This window comes from Muntiacus reevesi, chromosome 2 (genome assembly GCF_963930625.1).
Source record: "Muntiacus reevesi chromosome 2, mMunRee1.1, whole genome shotgun sequence".
Lineage (NCBI taxonomy): Eukaryota > Metazoa > Chordata > Mammalia > Artiodactyla > Cervidae > Muntiacus > Muntiacus reevesi.
The window spans coordinates 181,869,987-181,889,609 of NC_089250.1; the positions used below are offsets into that span (position 1 = coordinate 181,869,987).

The following is a 19,623-nucleotide window of genomic DNA, read 5'->3' on the forward strand; positions in this document are numbered from 1 at the left end:
GCCCCGGCGCTGCCTTCGGGGGCGCGGACGAGAGCGCGCAGGTAAGGGCGACTAGGTTGCGCTCTGTGGGCGGGACCATGCGGAAGATAGCCAATCACAGTGTCTCCCGCGGGGCGGGGCGGGGCAGAATCGTTGCCTGAGCGACGCGATCCCCGCGTTGGTATTCCGCTGGCAGCGCTGCTGGGTTCCGCCGACTTGTGCGCGTTCTTGGCCTCGCGTGGCTCCGAACGCGTCCTCCAGCGGCCACCGCGCAGCCAGGAGATGGAGTCGCAGGTTCCCTTTACGCCTCCGGGGGTCAGCGGACCGCCGGCCGCCTGAACACTCACGACCTGGTCTCCAGCTACCCTGAGAGTTCTTTTTTTCTTAAAAACTTTTTTTTTTTTTTTTAATTTATGGCTCCACCTACCTAACACTTATCCGTTCAGTTCTGTCGCTCAGTAGTATCCGACTCTTTGCGGCCCCATGGAGTGCAGCACGCCCGACTTCCCTGTCCTTCACCAACTCCTGGAGCTTGCTCAAACTCGTTTCCATCTAGTCGGTGATGCCATCCAACCATCTCATCCTCTGACGTCCCCTTCTCCGCCTGCCTTCAGTCTTTCCCAGCATCAGGGTCTTTTCCAATGAGTCAGTTCTTCGCATCTGGTGGCCAAAGTATTGGTTTCAGCTTCAGCATTAGTCCTTCCAATGAATATTCAGAACTGATTTTCTTTAGGATGGACTGGTTTGATCTCTTTGCAGTCTGAGGGACTCTCAAGAGTCTTCTCCAACACCACAGTTCAAAAGTATCAATTCTTCGGCGCTCAGAGTTCTTTATAGTCCAGCTCTTACATCCATACGTGACTACTGGAAAAACCATAGCTTTGATTAGACAGACCTTTGTTGGCAAAGTAACGTCTCTGCTTTTTAATATGCTGTCTAGGTTGGTTATAGCTTTTCTTCCAAGGAGCGTCTTCTTTTTTTTCTTTTTCAGTGGTTAACATTTGACCTGATATTACTCGATTATTCCTGTTTTTCTTGACCTCTCTCACATTCCTTTATTTGCCTTATCATCTCTCTTCCCTAAGACTAAATAAATCTCTGCAGTGCCCTGTCTCTAGCCTGATTTAACCATCTTTTTTTTTTTTTTTTAATTTAACCATCTTAATGAGTACATGTTTGTTTTTGTTTTTCTTATATCAAATGATTTTTTCCCCCTAGTTTTTATTATCCTGGCTGTTTTTGTAAGGTTCTCTTTAAGACCCTAATCAGCTCACAGGCCAGTCTGGGGGGAATTCACAGAGTTATTGGCTTGACTAAAAATCCATTTTTCCCAACCCAGTATTTTCTAAAGATGGCATTTTCTTACTCAAGCTCACTGAAGTCACAGGATACTGGAGTTGGCATTTGTTGACCATTTCACACACCTGAAGTTCCAAAAAGACCCTTCATCCATGATGATTATCTTATAAACAGGCTCCTGAGGTAAGTATACCTCTAACCTGGTGGCCTGTGAAGGAGACAGCAGATGTTTTCTGCTGGAATTGTATACAGTTCTTAAACTGCTTGTTGGTTTTAGTCATCTATATCCAAACATCAGGATATTTCGCATAAAAATTGAATTCTTTCTTGACTTCTCTTGAAAAATCCTCAAGGTTTTGGCAATATCAAACCCCCAACCACCCCCTTTAAACAAAATGTGGTTTTTTGAGACCCTTGAAGTCCCTCTCACTCCAGTCTGATACCTCAAGCACTGATCATTCATTGTACGACCTGGTTGTGAAGTGAAAGTCGCTCAGTCGTGTCCGACTCTTTGTGACCCCATGGACTGTACGGTCCATGGAATTCTCCAGGCCAGAATGCTGGAGTGGGTAGCCTTTCCCTTCTCCAGGATATCTTCAATACTACCTGGTTACTGAAGACATTTAGGTTTTTGACCGCTTTACTTATTGACTCACTCTGCCCTGGTGCTTTTCTGAAGTCTTTCAGGGACTGCAATTCTTACACAGCAAATATTGATAATCCTTCCTCCCAGACCTGCTCAGGCCTAGAGCAAGCCCTGGAACAGTTTCCTTTCATTTCCAATGAGTTAATGTCTGTCATATAGTACGTACTCAATAAATATTTTCTGAACAGTTAAATAAATGCTGAGGCTTCATTTGGTCTAGTTTAGGTGATCCCATAGTGGCATCCAAACCTCTAGGCTTTCTCAGTATCCCTGAAGTAGCCCCTTTTGCCTGATAGAGAAACATTTGCCCAGGAATCAGGACACACACACTCTCTCTGCCCTGGGTATACTCCTGGGTCTGCCATGTGTGAGACAGTCCACCTCAGGGCGAATTCCTTTACTCTGGACACTGACTTGATGAAGAAACACTCCCAGACTGCACAGTTCATCTTTTACAAGGCCCACTGTGCCTTTTCCCTCAGTTTATAACCCTCTCTGGCTTGAAAACAGTATTGACTCTTGATACAACTTTGTTCTCTTCTCTTTACATTGAGGATTAAAACACCTGAAAATACTGACCAGAACCAAACTCCGGGGGTAATTTTTCTTTCATTAAAGTGATCGTAGAATCCCTCAGAATTCTAGGACTCCTAAAACAAGTTGAACTCCACAAGCAGAATTGCAAACCCAAAATGCTGCAAGGGCCAAGTGGGGAACCAAAGGTGGTAAACTGAGAGCAGACCCCTAATGGGAGGAATATGGGTATAGGGTTGCTCTGGTTCTGCTTTCTCAAGACAGTCAATCTTATGGGGACTCTCCAAGGGGGTGATACAGGGGCCACTGGTGTCTGTCTTCCTGGGTGATGTGGATGCATCTCGGAGGATGCTGATGGGCAGAAGGCAGGGGGCCTGGGAACGTTTCCAGGAGGAATCTTCCTGGGATTTGACTACAGGGCTGACTCTCACCCCTTTCCTGACACCTGGTCTCCTGTGCCCTGTTAAGGAGGGATGGGTGCTTTGCCCCAGAAAGTGAAGCATAGTCTCTGCTCTCCATTTTGGGAAACTTAGTTCTCAGGGTCCGAAGGAAAGACAGAGGCAGAGGGGTGGACTATGAAGCCACCAGGGTTGTCTGAGGGTTTGGGACCCTGTGCTGGGTCAGGGGTGACTGGCTCAGGCCCCTGTGTCACTTCTATCCCTAGCCTTGAGAGGGAGCTGGGGGTGGGGGGAAGGTGTCTAAAAAAAAATCAGATTAATCCCACATCTTTCCAAGGTGTGAGGCATGTGGGGTAGGAGTGGGTAGAGAGTTGTTCCCAGGTCTCTCTGTTTCCTAGGATTGCTCTTAGGCAGCGAGACCTCCATGCCAGCCTTGAGGTGAACTCAGGACCTGCTGACTACTCTGGGAGCCTTAAATGAAATCCAAGGATGTCTCCACGGAGACACCGATAAGACCTTCAGAAACTGTGTACTGAAAAGGACCACCGTGTCCCTCCACTGGGCAGTGTCCGTCCTGTAAGGACAGCTGCAAATTTGAAACGCTCTCAAATATCAAAATCCTTTGACAAAATCTATGTTCCCGCTTTGGCTGGTTTCACGAGTACAGGCAGGGTAAAGCGGTCGTGAGCCAGCAAGGAGAATCTGGGGAGTCGTCTCCCGGCCGGAAGAGAGCAGGTGCAGCCGGCCTCGGGACCCCAGACCCGGAACCCTCCAGGCTGGGAACCCTGTAGGGCTGCAGCTGCGCGGGGAACGGGATCTGAGCGGGACTTCCTGTCGTCGCTAATCCCAGTCTCCACCCGGCTCCCTGCGCCCGGTGCAGGCTGCGGAGACTCCCTTCCCCAGGGGCGGGGGCCCCGCCGCCCGTAGCGCCCCCTCCGCCTCCAAGTCGGTGAGAGCGGGGCTGGGAGGGCGCCTGGATCCCGAGAGCCGCGCGGGTGGCCGGCTGGCAGGAGGGGCCGGGGTCAAAGGTGGAAGGCTACGGGCTGGCGGGGAGAGGAGGAGGCCTGGACCGGGTTCGGAGAGAGGAAGGACATCATTCGTGCGGGACCGTGAGCAGGATGGACGCCCGGCCCGGGCGGGTGATTGCAGCCGCAGGGAGGGCTGCTGAGAGCGGGCGGCTCAATTTCGGGATCCCAGGTGGGACCGAGTCAGGTCGAGCGCAGGGTGTGTGTGTGTGTGTGTGTCCGGGGCCGGGAGACGCTGGGGCCTCGATTCCTCCGCCGAGCTGGCTACGGCGGGCGGGGCCCCCATTCAGCACCTGTTTGTAGCATCTCTGTAGATCTTTACGCTCCTGGTGACGGGAGATACAGATTCCAAATTCCCCCAGCTTTCCCTAACCCAGCTGCTCTGAGATTCGGAGTTGTTGCTTCAGCGATAAAGGGGATCACAGAAAACAGCATTCAGTCAGAGCGAGGAACCAAAAACAGCTTAGAGAGGGAGGCCGTTGGAGGGCGTCCGGGGGGCTTTATGTCCGTTTGGGGCCGAGGATGGGTCTGGTCCCGCGTGGGGATTTCGGGGCTTTCAGGGGGTGTCCAAGAGACGCTGGCTGATTTCCTTCTTCTCCTCCAGGCTCCTGGCCAGAAGCTGGAGGGGGCTTGGCCAACACAAGCACCAAACGACTCAACGGTGCTTTCTAGCTCTAAGATTTAAAAAATGTCTGCAGACGACGGAGCCATCCGAGCTACCCAGGACAAGGTGAGAGGCCGAGAGGTACCAACCGGGTGTTGGGAGGGGGAGGCATGCACTGGAAGGATTGGAGTGGGAGGGGATTTTCAGGGCAGGGCATTTGAAAGAGTTAGACTCTCTGAGGGAGCAAGGCTGGTAGATGGGTTCCGGGGTGTTGAAGAGAAGGAATGATGGGAAACACTTTCCACCTGGGAATGGACTTCTGTGGTACTGATTTGCTTTGCCTGGTGAAATCATAGTCAGCAGACCAAAAGCTACATAAGATGGTAAGGGAGTTGCATGGGGGGTCCTACAGGTGGGATTTGCTCCAGGCAAATGAGCACATGGCAAGCCTCACCCCTCTGCCTGGGTCCCCAGTTCCTCTCACTCTGGGCCTGAGCACTTAGTCCTTCCTGTACCTGTGTGTATGTGATGAACAACCTGAGGGAGGACCAGGGTCACCAGCCGTGGGGGAACCTGAGTCAGCTACAGCCGAGTGTTTGACGTTGCCCAGGGACCCTGGCCTCTGGGAACCAGGTGTGTCATCTGTAAAGTACGGATCATGTGCCTGCCGTGCCCACCTGTCTCGCCAGGTGATGGGGAGGCTGGGAGAAGTTAATAGGCAGGGGAGTCATCTGTGTGCAGCTCGTCAGCCTGTAGGAGCTCATTACTGCAGCTTGTAAACCAGCACCACCCATAGCAACTAGATCCTGGGTCAGAGAAACATGGAACTCCTCTACTAGGATTCCAGTGGCTGCAAGTGCAAAGACAAATCAAGTGGTTTTTTTTTTCTGTGTTCATATCATAGAAGCACAAAGAATTTTTTTCCGCTGCTCAGTATCCCTTCCATCATGCCTTTGTAACACCCAGTGGGCCTCATAGGTCCATAGCATTCTCTGCTGATGTTGGATTCTGTCAGCTCCCACCAGAGAGTGATAATAATAATTACCAGCACCCGTCTTTGTTCATCCAGAACATTCTGGAGAAGGTAGCTCTTGTGTGTTACCAGTGCGGAGGCAGAGCAGCTGGGTCTCAGAGGCCTCCTGGCCCAGGCATTTTGACTCCAGGCTTGAGGTGTTTCTTGTCCAGACCCTAACCTATACCCAGGTGGGTGGGGAGGTGGAGGGATAGACTTGAGTTCCCAGCAGGAGGCTGGCTGTTGCCCAGTGCTGTGGGTGAGATGAGGCCTCACAGGACCTCCCAGTGCAAGGCAAGTGACTTTCCCCAATGCTCTGCTCTGGGCTGAAAGGCTAGTGACCAGAGGTTATGGATTTCAGCCCCGTCAGCCTCCCAGGGGGCTGGACCCTGAGGCTGCTGTGAAGGGGGCAGAGAGGTCCCTGGAAGTCCCACCGTTGGAGGCAGTGCTGAAGGGGATGAGCCTGGGAGTTTTCTTTCCATCAGACCTAGGTGGATGCAGGAACTCAACACATTTAGGGGTACCCTTGGACTTTTTCCAAATCAGAAACTACAGCTTCTCTGACCAATTGAGTAAGGCCTGAAATGGGCCAAGGCCACAGGCGTTCCTGTCACTTTCAAGAAGTGGTTGCCCTGGGGTGACTTGCGGGTCAGCTCCACTTGAGTTCCAGTCTCGGTCAAGTCACTCTCAGCTCGGCGCCTGGGTGTGTTAGGTTCCTGTGTTTGCTGTAACAAGGGACCACAAAGTGGGTGGCTTAAAACAACCAGAATTTATTCTCTCACACATTTGAAGGCCAGAACTCCAAAATCAAGGTTTCGGCAGGACCCCTCCCAAGGCTCTAGGGGAGGATCTTCCCTGCCTGTCAGGTTCTGCTGGCTCCAGGTGTCCCTGGGCTTCTGACAGCATCGTTCCAATCTCTACTAACAACTTCACGTGGCTTTGCCTCTGTTTCTGTGCTCTCTTTTTTTGTTGTTTTGTTTTGACTTGTGGGGTCCTAGTTCCACCACCAGAGATGAAACTCTGGCCCTTGGCAGTGAAAGCTTGGAATCCTAACCACTGGACCACAGGGAAATCTTTGTGTCCTCTCCTTATATACAGACACCAGTCACTGGATTTAGGGCCCAACTGATTCCAGGATGATTTCATTTCAAGATCCTTAACTCATTACATCTGTGCCGAGTTGTTTCAGTTGTGTCTGACTCTTTGTGACTCTATGGACTGTAGACTCCATTACACCTGAAAGACCTTTAATCCAAATAAGGTTCCAAGTAGACATGAATTTTGAGGGAACACTATTCACCTGACCCAACCACACTGTTTCTTCATATATTCAGTTCAGTTCAGTCACTCAGTTGTGTCCGACTCTTGGCAACCCCATGAATTGCAGCACGCCAGGCCTCCCTGTCCATCACCAACTCCCGGAGTCCACCCAAACCCATGTCCATTGAGTCGGTGATGCCATCCAACCATCTCATCCTCTTTCATCCCCTTCTCCTCCTGCCCTCAATCCCTCCCAGCATCAGGGTCTTTTCCATTGAGTCAGCTCTTCGCATCAGGTGGCCAAAGTATTGGAGTCTCAGTTTCAAAATCAGTCCTATCAATGAATACCCAGGACTGATCTCCTGTAGGATGGACTGGTTGGATCTCCTTGAAGTCCAAGGGACTCTCAGGAGTCTTCTCCAGCACCACAGTTCAAAAGCATCAATTCTTTGGCGCTCAGCTTTCTTCACAGTCCAACTCTCACATCCATACATGACCACTGGAAAAACCATAGCCTTGACTAGATGGACCTTTGTTGGCAAAGTAATGTCTCTGCTTTTTACTATGCTGTCTAGGTTGGTCATAACTTTCCTTCCAAGGAGTAAGCGTCTTAATTTCATGGCTGCAATCACCATCTGCAGTGATTTTGGAGCCCAGAAAAATAAAGTCAGCCACTGTTTCCACTGTTTCCCCATCTACTTGCCATGAAGTGATGGGACCGGATGCCATGATCTTTGGTTTCTGAATGTTGAGCTTTAAGCCAACTTTTTCACTCTCCTCTTTGACTTTCAGCAAGAGACTCTTTAGTTCTTCACTTTCTGCCATAAGGGTGGTGTCATCTGCATATCTGAGGTTATTGATATTTCTCCCGGCAATCTTGATTGCAGCTTGTGCTTCCTCCAGTCCAGTGTTTCTCATGATGTACTCTGCATGTAAGTTAAATAAGCAGGGTGACAATATACAGACTTGACGTACTCCTTTTCCTATTTGGAACCAGTCTGTTGTTCCATGTCCAGTTCTAACTGTTGCTTCCTGACCTGCATATAGGTTTCTCAGGAGGCAGGTCATGTGGTCTGGTATTCCCATCTCTTTCAGAATTTTCCACAGTTTATTGTGATCCACACAGTTAAAGGCTTTGTCATAGTCAATAAAGCAGAAATAGATGTTTTTATGGAATGCTCTTGCTTTTTCTTAGAGAATAACAATCCACACTGCTCTGGGAGGTGTGAGGCTCACGTTGGGAAGAGGCATCTGCCCCGTGGGCACCTGCAGGGCCGTGCCCAGCCTCCCTTCCTTCCCCCACAGTCCTGTCCGCTGGTGGGTGTGAACCAGGGTGTGCAGGTCTCAGGGACGGAGAGGGGAGCAGGGCAGCCTTGCACTTGGGCGTACGCTCTGCCACCACGGGGTCTGCCTCTGTGTCTCCCATCCTCCGTCCCAGGGCTGATGCAGCTGTCATTCCTAGACTCCAGGTCATGGGCATTCTTGTCAAGAAATGCTCTCTGAGTCAGAGGGGACAGTGCCTCTGGGAGAGGCCCGGGAGTCACCCCACATCAAGATGGAGCCAGAGGAGCTGCACCCTGAAGGGATGTCGCAGGAGGCCAGAGCTCAAGGAGTGGGAGGCTGGATGCCCCTAAGCCAGGGCGCTAAGGAGAAAGTGTGTTTCCTGCCTGGAGGAGGTGAGACAGAGAACGGGGAGAGGGGCCCCTTCCCTGCTCCTAGCCCAGGTAGGGAGACCCAGGGGTCTGCCCCACAGAGGCTGCCCCACTCACCCTGAGCCCATTGACCCTCCTCTCGGGTCATGTTGGGGGTGGAGTTGGAGGCAGCAGGGGGGCCCCTGGTGAGCCTGGCATTCGCTCACTCCCGGGAGCAGGAGGGCCAAGCAGGGCCAGGTGGCCGCCTAAGGACCTTTCTCCTCTCTCAGCCCTCCCGGCCCCCCAGATCCCTCTGCTCTCCCGCGAGGGGAGGACCAGAGACCGGCAGATGGCCGCGGCGCTCCTCACCGCCTGGTCCCAGGTGAGTGTCCACGTCCAGGGCTGGAGGAAGAGCCAAAGGACATGGAGGGACAGCGTCTGTGACGGAGCTGTGCTTCAGATCCAAGCGCTGAACCTGAGGGTGGGGGCCAGAGATCCTGAGCTTTGGAAGTGGTGCTGAAAGGGAGTCTTGCTTTTGTCCTCTGCTGTCCACAGTCGCATGGTTCTTGCCCCCAAAAGTCTTCCGTAGGCAGCTGCCTTGCTTCACCAGCAGACCCAGGTCGGGCCTCACCCCAGTCAGCAGGATAGGGGTCCAGGTCCGTCCTTGTCCTGGCACCACTGAGCGCCTCCACCACATCCCGGTGAGTCCCAGAGAGGGGGCATGTCCTGGAGAGGGGACCTTCTGTGTTGTTTCAGATGCCGGTGACCTTTGATGATGTGGCTCTGTACCTCTCCCGGGAGGAATGGGGGCGGCTGGACCATACCCAGCAGAGCTACAGGGAGGTCCTGCAGAAGAGGAGGGGGCTGTCCTTGGGTAAGGGCTGGGGAATCAGAGCGGGGCCCGTCTACCACCACCTCCTCCCCCTTTTCCAGGGCTTGAATCCCCTCTTGCAGTTCATCCGGACCTTGCTGTCCTATAGAACCTTTCTAGTGGTGGATGTGTTCTTTCTGTGCCGATGTGGTAGCCACAAGCCAGATGTAGCTAGTGAGTCCTTGAAATGCAGCTGGAGCCACTGAGCTCTTTTATTTTAATCAGCTCAGATTTGAGTTGAAGTAGCCATGCATGGCCAGCGGCTGCCATGCTGGACAATGCCCACCTAGAGACTACTTCTCTCTAGTTCTTCCCTAGCTCTTTCCAGTAGCTCCCCTTCCTCTACCCTCCAAGCCCAGCTTCAGAGGTGTCTGAGCAGAAGCTTGGCTCCGGGCTGGGCTGCAGGCCCAGGGAATGGGGAACGGTACCAACTGGTCCCTCCAGGCCTTTGACTCTGAGCTGTCACATCCCCCTCCCAGGGCAGCGTCCTCTTCTCAGAGGGGCCTTGGTTCCCTTGGTTTTTCTCATGGTGAGTAATTAAGTCCCAGGGCTTTGACTCCTCAGTTTCGGGCTGTAGTTTTCATGACAGAATTTTATGAGGGTTTATGGGAAAATCAGAGCATTCATTCATTTGGTCAGTCAGTCTGTCTGCCAGTGCATGCATATCTGTTACACACCTGATGGTCCCGGTGGAGCCACAGACTGGGTGATTCCACCCTCTGACTTTGGTGGTGGGCCTCAGGATCACAGCAGTGGCTCTGCTCACACCTGTAATTATCTCAGGTTTGCTTGCCACCCAATGTTGGGACTCTGCGGGGCCTCGGCCAGCAGGTCCAGGCAAGTCCTGGGAGATCAGAGGGAACCAACCTCCACTTGCAGCCCCATGGTGGGCCTCAGGAATGCCCTAAATCACCCATTGGTCCACATGTTACTTCCCTCCCATGGGGCTTGGATCAGGTCATGAAGCCTGGGGCCCCCTCTGCTGTCTTCCTGACTTGACCGGAATACCCAGGCCCTCAAACCCGGGGGACTCGGCAAATAGGCCGTTGGTCCCTGATTTCTGGGTGGTCGGTGTCCCTGTCTCTCTCACCCCAGCCCTCCCACCAGCCTCTCTCTGCCCACTGCCCCTCCCTCAGGAGCCCTGTTTGTGGTCCGGGGAAGGTGCAGGAGAGGAAGACTGCATTTGGATTCTCACTGATGGGCCACTGCTGGGGGCTGTGTGACACAGGGGTGGCCAGCCCTGAGAAGAGTGGACGATGCCTGGGAAACTGCGTCCTGAGAGGGTGTGGCCATCTGGTTTTGCCCTGCATTTGCAGAGCTGCACCCCCTCTTTCACTCTATCTCTCTGGGGGGTGGGTGCTGGTATCTCCCACTGTGCAGCCCGAAGGGCCCTGACTGAGCGCAGCATCTCTTTCCAAGCAGGGTTTCCTTTCAGCAGACCCTTCTGGGCCTCTCAAGTGCAGGGCAAGGGCGAGGCCCCGGGCTCCAGCAGGCAGTTGGGACATGAGGAGGAGGAGAAAAGAGGTGCGTGCAGAGGGGACAGGTGGGCAGGGCAGTGGGGTCTTGGCTGTCACTGTCCGATGCCCCAGGTCAGCGTGGGCTGTTTCCTGTGGGGTACAGACACACAGCCCCTCCTGGGGTGGGACCACCTGCCTCCCCTCCAGTGTGGAGGTAGCTCTTGCTTCCAGGGTGCCCCGCAGGTGCTTCCCCTCATCTCCATCTCCAGGACTCCCCTGAGGCCCTCATGAAAGCCTCTCTCTTGCTGGAAACCCTGTTTATCCAGGAGCGGTGGAGGCAGACAAGGAGGAGCTGGCTGCATCCCTGGGAGCCCTTGGCGATGTAAAGTCCTTCAAAAGCAGAGTGGGAAGAGCCCAGGTGGAGGCCCCGCAGTGCGGGGAGCGAGCAGCCAGCGGCCAGAACTCAGGGCCAGCCAAGGACGATGTGCAGCCCCGTCCCGTGGAGGAGGCACAGCCAGAATCAGCCCCGCCTGACACCGACCTCCCGAAAACCCAGGAGGGCCACTTCCCAGAGCAACCCAGAGAGGGGAGCACGGCCGCCCCCGAGAGTGGCGAGGAGGGCCTGGCGCTGGACAGTGAGGCGGGCAAGAAGACCTACAAGTGTGAGCAGTGCGGCAAGGCCTTCAGTTGGCACTCACACCTGGTGACGCACCGGCGCACGCACACGGGCGAGAAGCCCTACGCCTGCACGGACTGCGGCAAGCGCTTCGGCCGCAGCTCGCACCTCATCCAGCACCAGATCATCCACACGGGCGAGAAGCCCTACACCTGCCCATCCTGCTGGAAGAGCTTCAGCCACCACTCGACGCTGATCCAGCACCAGCGCATCCACACGGGCGAGAAGCCCTACGTGTGCGACCGCTGCGCCAAGCGCTTCACCCGCCGCTCGGACCTGGTCACCCACCAGGGCACCCACACGGGCGCCAAGCCGCACAAGTGTCCCATCTGTGGCAAGTGCTTCACTCAGAGCTCGGCCTTGGTCACCCACCAGCGCACCCACACCGGGGTCAAGCCCTACCCGTGCCCCGAGTGCGGTAAGTGCTTCAGCCAGCGATCCAACCTCATTGCGCACAACCGCACGCACACCGGCGAGAAGCCCTACCACTGCCTCGACTGCGGCAAGAGCTTCAGCCACAGCTCGCACCTCACCGCCCACCAGCGCACCCACCGCGGCGTCCGGCCCTACTCCTGCCCGCTGTGCGGCAAGAGCTTCAGCCGGCGTTCTAACCTGCACCGGCACGAGAAGATCCACACAGCGGGGCCCAAGGCCCTGGCCATGCTGATGCTGGGCGCGGCCGGGACTCTGGCGGCACCCCCGCCTGCCCCTACCTAGGAGGCTGGGAGGGAGGGGCCGGGGCATCTGCTGTGAGGGTGTGACCTGGGAGACCCAGGAAGGGAGGCGGGGAGGTGCTGGCATGGGGGTGGCAACACGGGAGGAGCTCGGATGAGGACCAGGCATGCTTGCTGGAAATTAAAGGCCTTGGAATTCAAGTGACAGCCTATAGCTTCCTTTCATGGGGCCCTGGAAGCTGATCCTGGACTCGGGGGGGCGGGGGGGGGGGGGGGAGGAGTGGAGACTCCTGGGGCAACTATGCATTCTCACTCAGTCCTCTGAGAAGGCACCTTCCTCCCCAGTCTTCACCTGGCTTGGGAACCATTCCAGAATCTAGAGGTTTTCAAGCTGAAGCCAGCCGGCCATTTCTGCTGCTGTTGTCATTAGGTATTCCTACTGAGCCCTGGACCCTCCCATGGCTCTTTTCCTAGGGAGTTAGGAGCAGGGCAGAGTCAGCATGAGAATTCATGCTCAGTGTCTTCTGCCTGCCTTGTCTCCTGTCTCAGGCACTGGGGCATGCATTTTGTGGCTTCACATTTTCACCTGCATCCTGGGGTCCCAGCTTCAATCTAGTGAGGATTTCTCACTTACCAGGGACCCCCTACCTCTCCTGGTCCTTTCTGAGGCTGATGCAATCTCCCTCTCCTACTTCTCACCTCCTTGGCCTCTTTGCACAGTTCAGTTCAGTCTCTCAGTTGTGTCTGACTTTTTGCAACCCCATGGACTGCAGCACGCCCAGCTTCCCTGTCTATCACCAACTCCTGGAGTTTACTCAAACTCATGTCCATCAAGTCCGTGATGCCATCCAACCATCTCATCCTCTGTCATCCCCTTCTCCCATCTTCAATCTTTCCCAGCATCAGGGTCTTTTCAGATGAGTTGGTTCTTCACATCAGATGGCCAAAATATTGGAGTTTTAGCTTCAGCATCAGTCCTTCCAATGAATACAAGAGTGATTTCCTTTAGGATTGACCGGTTTAATCTCCTTGCAGTCCAAGGGACTCTCAAAAGTCTTCTCCAACACCACAGTTCAAAAGCATCAATTCTTCGGCGCTCAGCTTTCATTATAGTACATGTCCTTTGTAATTTGTCCTGCCTGAGCCTGCCTGCCTGTTTTACCCTTCAGTTCAGTTCAGTTGCTCAGTCGTGTCCAACTCTGCCCTTGGCCTTGATGAAATGACAGAGTGCCTGATGAACTATGGACAGAGATTCGTGACATTTTACAGGAGACAGGAATCAAGACCATCCCCAAGAAAAATGCAAAAAAGCAAAATGGCAGTCTGAGGAGGCTTTACAAATAGCTGTGAAAAAAAGGGAAGCAAAAGGCAAAGGATAAAGGAAAGATATACCCATTTGAATGCAGAGTTCCAAAGAATAGCAGGGAGAGATAAGAAAGCCTTCCTCAGTGGTCAGTGCAAAGAAATAGAGGAAAACAATAGAATGGGAAAGACTAGAGAACTCTTCAAGAAAATTAGAGATACCAAGGGAACATTTCATGCAAAATGGGCACAATAAAGGACAGAAACTGTATGGACCTAACAGAAGCAGAAGATATTAAGAAGAGGTGGCAAGAATACACAGAAGAACTGTACAAAAAAGACCTTCATACCCAAATAATCATGATGGTGTGATCACTCACCTAGAGCCAGTCATCCTGGAATGTGAAGTAAGTGGGCCTTAGGAACAAAGCTAGTGAAGGTGATGGAATTCCAGTTGAGCTATTTCAAATCCTGGAAGATGATGCTGTGAAGGTGCTGCACTCAACATGCCAGCAAATTTGGAAAACTCAGCAGTGGCCACAGTACTGGAAAAGGTCAGTTTTCACCCCAATCCCTAAGAAAGGCAATCTGAAAGAATGCTCAAACTACTGCACAATTGCACTTATCTCATATGCTAGTAAAGTAATGCTCAGAATTCTCCAAGCTAGGCTTCAGCAACACGTGAACCGTGAATTTCTGGATGTTCAAACTGGTTTTAGAAAAGGCAGAGGAACCAGAGATCAAATTGCCAACATCTGCTGGATCATTGAAAAAGCAAGAGAGTTCCAGAAAAACATCTATTTCTCCTTTATTGACTATGCCAAAGCCTTTAACTGTGTGGATCACAATAAACTGGAAAATTCTGAAAGAGATGGGAATAGCAGACCACCTGACCTGCCTCTTGAGAAACCTATATGCAGGTCAGGAAGCAACAGTTAGAACTGGACATGGAACAACAGACTGGTTCCAAATAGGAAAAGGAGTACGTCAAGTCCGTATATTGTCACTTGCTTATTTAACTTATTTAACTTATATGCATCATGAGAAACACTGGGCTGGATGAAGCACAGGCTGGAATCAAGATTGCCGGGAGAAATATCAATAACCTCAGATATGCAGATGACACCACCCTTATGGCAGAAAGTGAAGAAAAACTAAAGAGCCTCTTGATGAAAGTCTAAGAGGAGAGTGAAAAAGTTGGCTTAAAGCTCAACATTCAGAAAACTAAGATCATGGCATCCGGTCCCATCACTTCATGGCAAGTAGATGGGGAAACAGTGGAAACAGTGGCTGACTTTATTTTTCTGGGCTCCAAAATCACTGCAGATGGTGATTGCAGCCATGAAATTAAGACACTTACTCCTTGGAAGGAAAGTTATGACCAACCTAGACAGCATAGTAAAAAGCAGAGACATTACTTTGCCAACAAAGGTCCATCTAGTCAAGGCTATGGTTTTTCCAGTGGTCATGTATGGATGTGAGAGTTGGACTGTGAAGAAAGCTGAGCGCCAAAGAATTGATGCTTTTGAACTGTGGTGCTGGAGAAGACTCCTGAGAGTCCCTTGGACTTCAAGGAGATCCAACCAGTCCTCCTACAGGAGATCAGTCCTGGGTATTCATTGATAGGACTGATTTTGAAGCTGAGACTCCAATACTTTGGCCACCTGATGCGAAGAGCTGACTCATTGGAAAAGACTCTGATGCTGGGAGGGATTGAGGGCAGGAGGAGAAGGGGATGACAGAGGATGAGATGGTTGGATGGCATCACCGACTCAATGGACATGGGTTTGGGTGGACTCCGGGAGTTGGTGATGGACAGGGAGGCCTGGCGTGCTGCGGTTCATGGGGTTGCAAAGTGTCAGACACAACTGAGCGACTGAACTGAGCTTGATGACATTAAATGAAAACTTCCAAGTCCCTAACCACTGGACCGCCAGGGAATTTCCCGGCCCAAGTCCTTGCTAAAGGCATAATGCCTTCCCTGGGCCGGGCTGGGCCGGGGACTTCGGCTGATTCAGCACTGCGATAGCCAGAGAAACTCCTCCCAAACTCGTGTGACCTCGCGGAGTCCGCGGTCTGGAGGTCGCCTCATATCCAGGAGGACAGGTTCCGTAAGGTCCCGCCCTCCCCACGTTGGCCTTTGCCAATCAAGTGTTGAGGCGGGGCTAAGGGGTGGGCTCCAGCAAAAGTAGCCAATCACGACCGATGTTTGTTCTCTAGGTATTCCCTCCCCTTCACGCCCCCAAGCCGCACGGTTGCCTGGCAACTGGTCGACGCTTTGGGCTTTGGAACTTTGCCTTTTCCCCTCTGCACAGGCTCCAGGCTACCACCGAGACCCGAAACCTTCTTCCGTCCTAGAGAGGGGGCGGATAGAAGGCGAGGGCCCGGGCCACAGCCGCTTCCAGCTTAGCTTCTCGCGCAGAGCTGAGACTTGCTGCTGCCCAGAGACCACATGAGGCCCTGGTAATGGCTGGCTTGTGCACGGTACCCGGCGAGTAGAAGCCCCGGCACAGAAGCTCAGCGAGAGCCCAGACGCCTCCAACCGGCACTCTAACACCTTCTGAGCCTTAGAGTAGGGCCTAACTGGGCTGCCTGAAGAGTCGGGCGTGGAAACGGCCTGAAGGAGACCTTGATTCTTTTGCTGGGAGCCGGGAAAAGTGAGGCAGTCCATGCTGGAGTGGGGACGTGGTGATGAGTGGCGCGCAGGGGTGAATGGTAAAGGGCGAGGAAACGTTAAATAGGGGCTTTGCTGCATTCACTCCTTCATTTTTCAAATACGAAATGAAAACGTGCCTTCCAGGTCCTTTGCTAAATATCGAAGAATAGGCGATGAAAAAGCCAGACTAGATCCGTGCCCTCAAGTGGTTCCACTCTAGTAAGGGCGACTAACAAGCAGTGTAATGTATAAATGACATATGCATTACTTGCAAGTAGTGACAGATGCCAGAAAGAAAGGAACCGGGTGAAGTAAGGGAGGATGTTAGGTACTGGTTGTCGGACACGGCCTCTCTCAGGAGGGAACGTTCAGGCTTTGGGGTTAGGACCTTCCAAGTTAGGGGAACAGAATGAATAAAAGCCCTGCCCTGAGGAAAAGATTGATGTTCCAGGAGTTGAAATGACACAAGTGGTGGAAGGGAGGGGTGGGGGTTGGTTAGAAAGGTGAGACTTGAGAGAAGCTGTGGCCTGAGATTTCTCCCTGGTGTCTTGTGTGAAGGGTGGAAGACTGGCAGTTATGAAGATGGTCCGACTGTCTGCATTCTTATGCTCCTCGGCCATCCCAAGATGTGTAATCAGGCGGCAGGTTTCCTGCCTGGGTTGCAGAGGCAGGATTCTGTGGTTTGTGCCTGTCACCGCCTGGAGCTAATGCCAGTTTTTCTGTTCTCAACTAACAAAGCTCCAGGTGAGCCATAATGATTAAGCTCCAACAGGCCACTGACCAGAACAAGCTGGGCTCGAATCTTCCAGGGAAAGTGGAAAAGATGCCCGGAAGGTCCTTAACTCCTGCTGTCTCTCATGCATGAGTCCTCTTTCCTGTGGCATGACCATTTGACAGCTCTTGGTGATGCATAATTCCCTGAGAATAACCATTCTTTATTGAATGTTTCCTTGTGTTAAAAGTTAGTATTGGACTAAGTGGTCTATGTGTATTCTCTCATTTATTTAATCTTTATAGCAACCCTATGAGGTAATGAATCAGGATTCAGTTCAACTGCAAATAATAGAGACCCAAAATAAAGATGATCTTAAAAAAGACCGAAGTGAATTTCTCTTTCTTTTTTTTTGAAGTGAATTTCTTAAGACAACACCTGGAGGTGGGCTGGAGATAGCTTATGGCAGGACTGGCATGGCAACCCTAATCCACAAAGTCAGTAGAGACCTAGACTCCTCCAAGCCTGCTGCCCCACCACCATTAAAGTCTCACCTCACTGACCCCAAACAAGCAGTGGGACTTAACCATATGTGCCAATTTTAAAAATTTTAACCAAATGGGAATATTATGTACAACTTCATGTTAATAAATCTGAAATTGTTAACGAAAGGGATGACTTCCTAGAAAAATCATAATAACAAGATTTAGTCAAGATCACATAGAAATTCTGAATATCCAGTATCCCATAGAGAAATTATAAAAGTAAAAAATATGTATTTTTACCATTTTTTTTTAAGACTGAAAGAAAATCTGATTTTAGCTTGGGTTTAGATTTGACAAGAAAGGCACTAGGACCATTGTCAATTTTCCAGTACGCTGGGTGAGAAGACAGACTCAGGTCAAAGGATTTGAACATTATTTGCTTGAGATGGGGAAATTAGCTACCCCTGCATAAAGTGCACACTGTGTGTGCATGCGTGTACTTAGTCGTGTCCAACTCTTTGCGACCCCATGGACTGTAGCCTGCCAGGCTCCTCTGTGCATTCAATCTCCCAGGTAAGAATAAACTCTTAGCAGGCAGTAATGCTAGTTAGGGTTTACATTCTGGTTAAAATAGAGATCCAAAATAAGAGTGGCTTAATCTCAGAATCTATTTCTCTCTTACACAATCATCTAGGCATAAATCCACCCACAATAACCAGAAATCCAGGCACTTCCATCTTCTTGCTTTGACACCTCTAGCATTAGTGTCATCTGCATGGTCCATGCCCCCATGTCCAAATTCCTGCTAGCAGTTGGGAAAAAGAGAGTAGGAAGACAGAACCCCTTTCTAGTAAGATACATACAGCACATCTGCTCATGTATCATTGTCTTCAATATAACAACATGGTCATACTTCAATGCAGGAGACTGGGAAATATATATTCATTATTCTTAAGGGCCATATGCCCACTGAAAACTTACTATTGAAAGGGAAAACTCATATTGAGGAACCACTAGAGGTCTTTCTTCTTCAAATGAGAATAGATGCTCCATAATACAAGCATGGAAATCTATATCGAGACAAACAAGAAGTATTTTCATTACCCAAGCCAATGATGCCTGTTGTGCTGAATTTTTTCAGTACTTATTTCTTTTTATTCATTCATTATTTTTAGCTGCGCCAGGATCTTAGTTGTGGCACGTGGGATCTAGTTCCCTGACCAGGGATCGAACATGGGCTCGCTGCATTGGAAGTCCAGAGTCTTAGCCATTGGACCAGAGGGAAGTCTCTGTCCTGATTTTTATCACTTTGGGAGCTCTGGACAATGCTCTAAGACAAAGAAAAATAATGAGTATAGATTTTAGAAATGAATATAACTTCTGTGGAAAGAAAAATTTTACTCTTTACATTATATATTTTCTAACTAGAAAAATAAACTAAAACTATCAGAAGGAAAAGAAAATGCAATAAGATGGGTCAGCTTCAATATATATATACGAATAATTTAGCAACTACAAGCAATGCTGAATAGAGTATTTGGTAGGTGTGCCGGCTATTAATTTATTGTCTCTCAGACCCCCCAGCAAACCCTTTTGGTCCTGCTTTGTGATAACGGAGCCGGATTCTTAGACGTTTCTTCTTCGCCAGCCAACTAGATGTTAGTCTTTGTCAGTAGAGGGCGTTGAAAGAACACTAAGGCCACAATGGAAAAAAATGTCCTGTGTCGTTTTCCACTGGGGCCAGTAGGGGGCGGCGAGGGAGCCCAATGACATCCACATCATCAGTCTTAATAGAACAGCCTGGGCTCACGCCGTCCAGTAAGTTGTTCAAATACAGAAAGATGTATGTAGTAAAGATCTACAAATACAGAAAAATGGACACAACCTAAGTGTCCACGAGTAAGAGACTTTAACTGGAATATGGAAATTTCATGCTTTGGAATACTGTGCAGCTTGCAAGATGCGTTTTATTTATAAATGCTGATTTGGAAACAAACCTTCAATAGACTTTGGAGCCAACGAAACATTACTTAAATAGAACGGTTCCAGATTTATATTAGAAATATTCATAGAAGTAGAACACTGAAATATTAATAGTGCTTATTTCTGAATGACCTTACTAGAGATCTTTTCAGTTATTTTTATCTTCAGTTATTCAACAAATATTGTGCCGGGCACAATATTTTAGGTGATGGAAGTAAAGCAGTGAAAAGTCTGACCTCATGAAAATTATAGTCGAGTAGTGGATTCAAATACTATACAAATACATCAGGTAGTGATAAAAGTTAAGAAGAGAAATAAGGTAGGGCAGAGGCATAGCAGCGAGGGGAGGTAGGGGGCAGGAGCTGTTTACACAGGGTTAGGAAAAACCACTTTGATGGAGTGCCACGTGAGCTAACTAA

The 19,623-nt window shown here is 50.9% G+C and overlaps 1 protein-coding gene across 7 annotated transcripts; it reads left to right on the forward strand.

Moving 5' to 3' along the window:
* Positions 1 to 18: 18 nt before the first annotated feature.
* On the forward strand, positions 19 to 12,267 carry ZNF205 (zinc finger protein 205). Of its 7 annotated transcripts, none has more exons than XM_065924173.1 (7): positions 19 to 41; positions 4,486 to 4,611; positions 8,220 to 8,433; positions 8,679 to 8,770; positions 9,145 to 9,262; positions 10,679 to 10,783; positions 11,043 to 12,267. In XM_065924173.1, the coding sequence occupies exons 2-7, from the start codon at positions 4,570 to 4,572 to the stop codon at positions 12,107 to 12,109; spliced, it is 1,638 nt and encodes a 545-aa protein (XP_065780245.1). In that variant the 5' UTR covers positions 19 to 41; positions 4,486 to 4,569; the 3' UTR covers positions 12,110 to 12,267. The 7 variants fall into 7 exon arrangements, with proteins under 7 accessions (XP_065780245.1, XP_065780242.1, XP_065780244.1 ...); XM_065924170.1 differs by lacking the exon at positions 19 to 41 and adding an exon at positions 3,697 to 3,805; XM_065924172.1 differs by lacking the exon at positions 19 to 41 and adding an exon at positions 3,706 to 4,080.
* Positions 12,268 to 19,623: the final 7,356 nt, after the last annotated feature.

What these genes read in the sequence shown, in the direction of transcription:
- ZNF205 (XM_065924173.1), top strand. Translation starts at nt 4,570, where the DNA reads ATGTCTGCAGACGACGGAGCCATCCGAGCTACCCAGGACAAG. An exon ending in TCCGAGCTACCCAGGACAAG is followed by an intron (nt 4,612 to 8,219) that starts GTGAGAGGCCGA and finishes TGTCATTCCTAG; the next exon opens with ACTCCAGGTCATGGGCATTC. An exon ending in GTGTTTCCTGCCTGGAGGAG is followed by an intron (nt 8,434 to 8,678) that starts GTGAGACAGAGA and finishes CTCCTCTCTCAG; the next exon opens with CCCTCCCGGCCCCCCAGATC.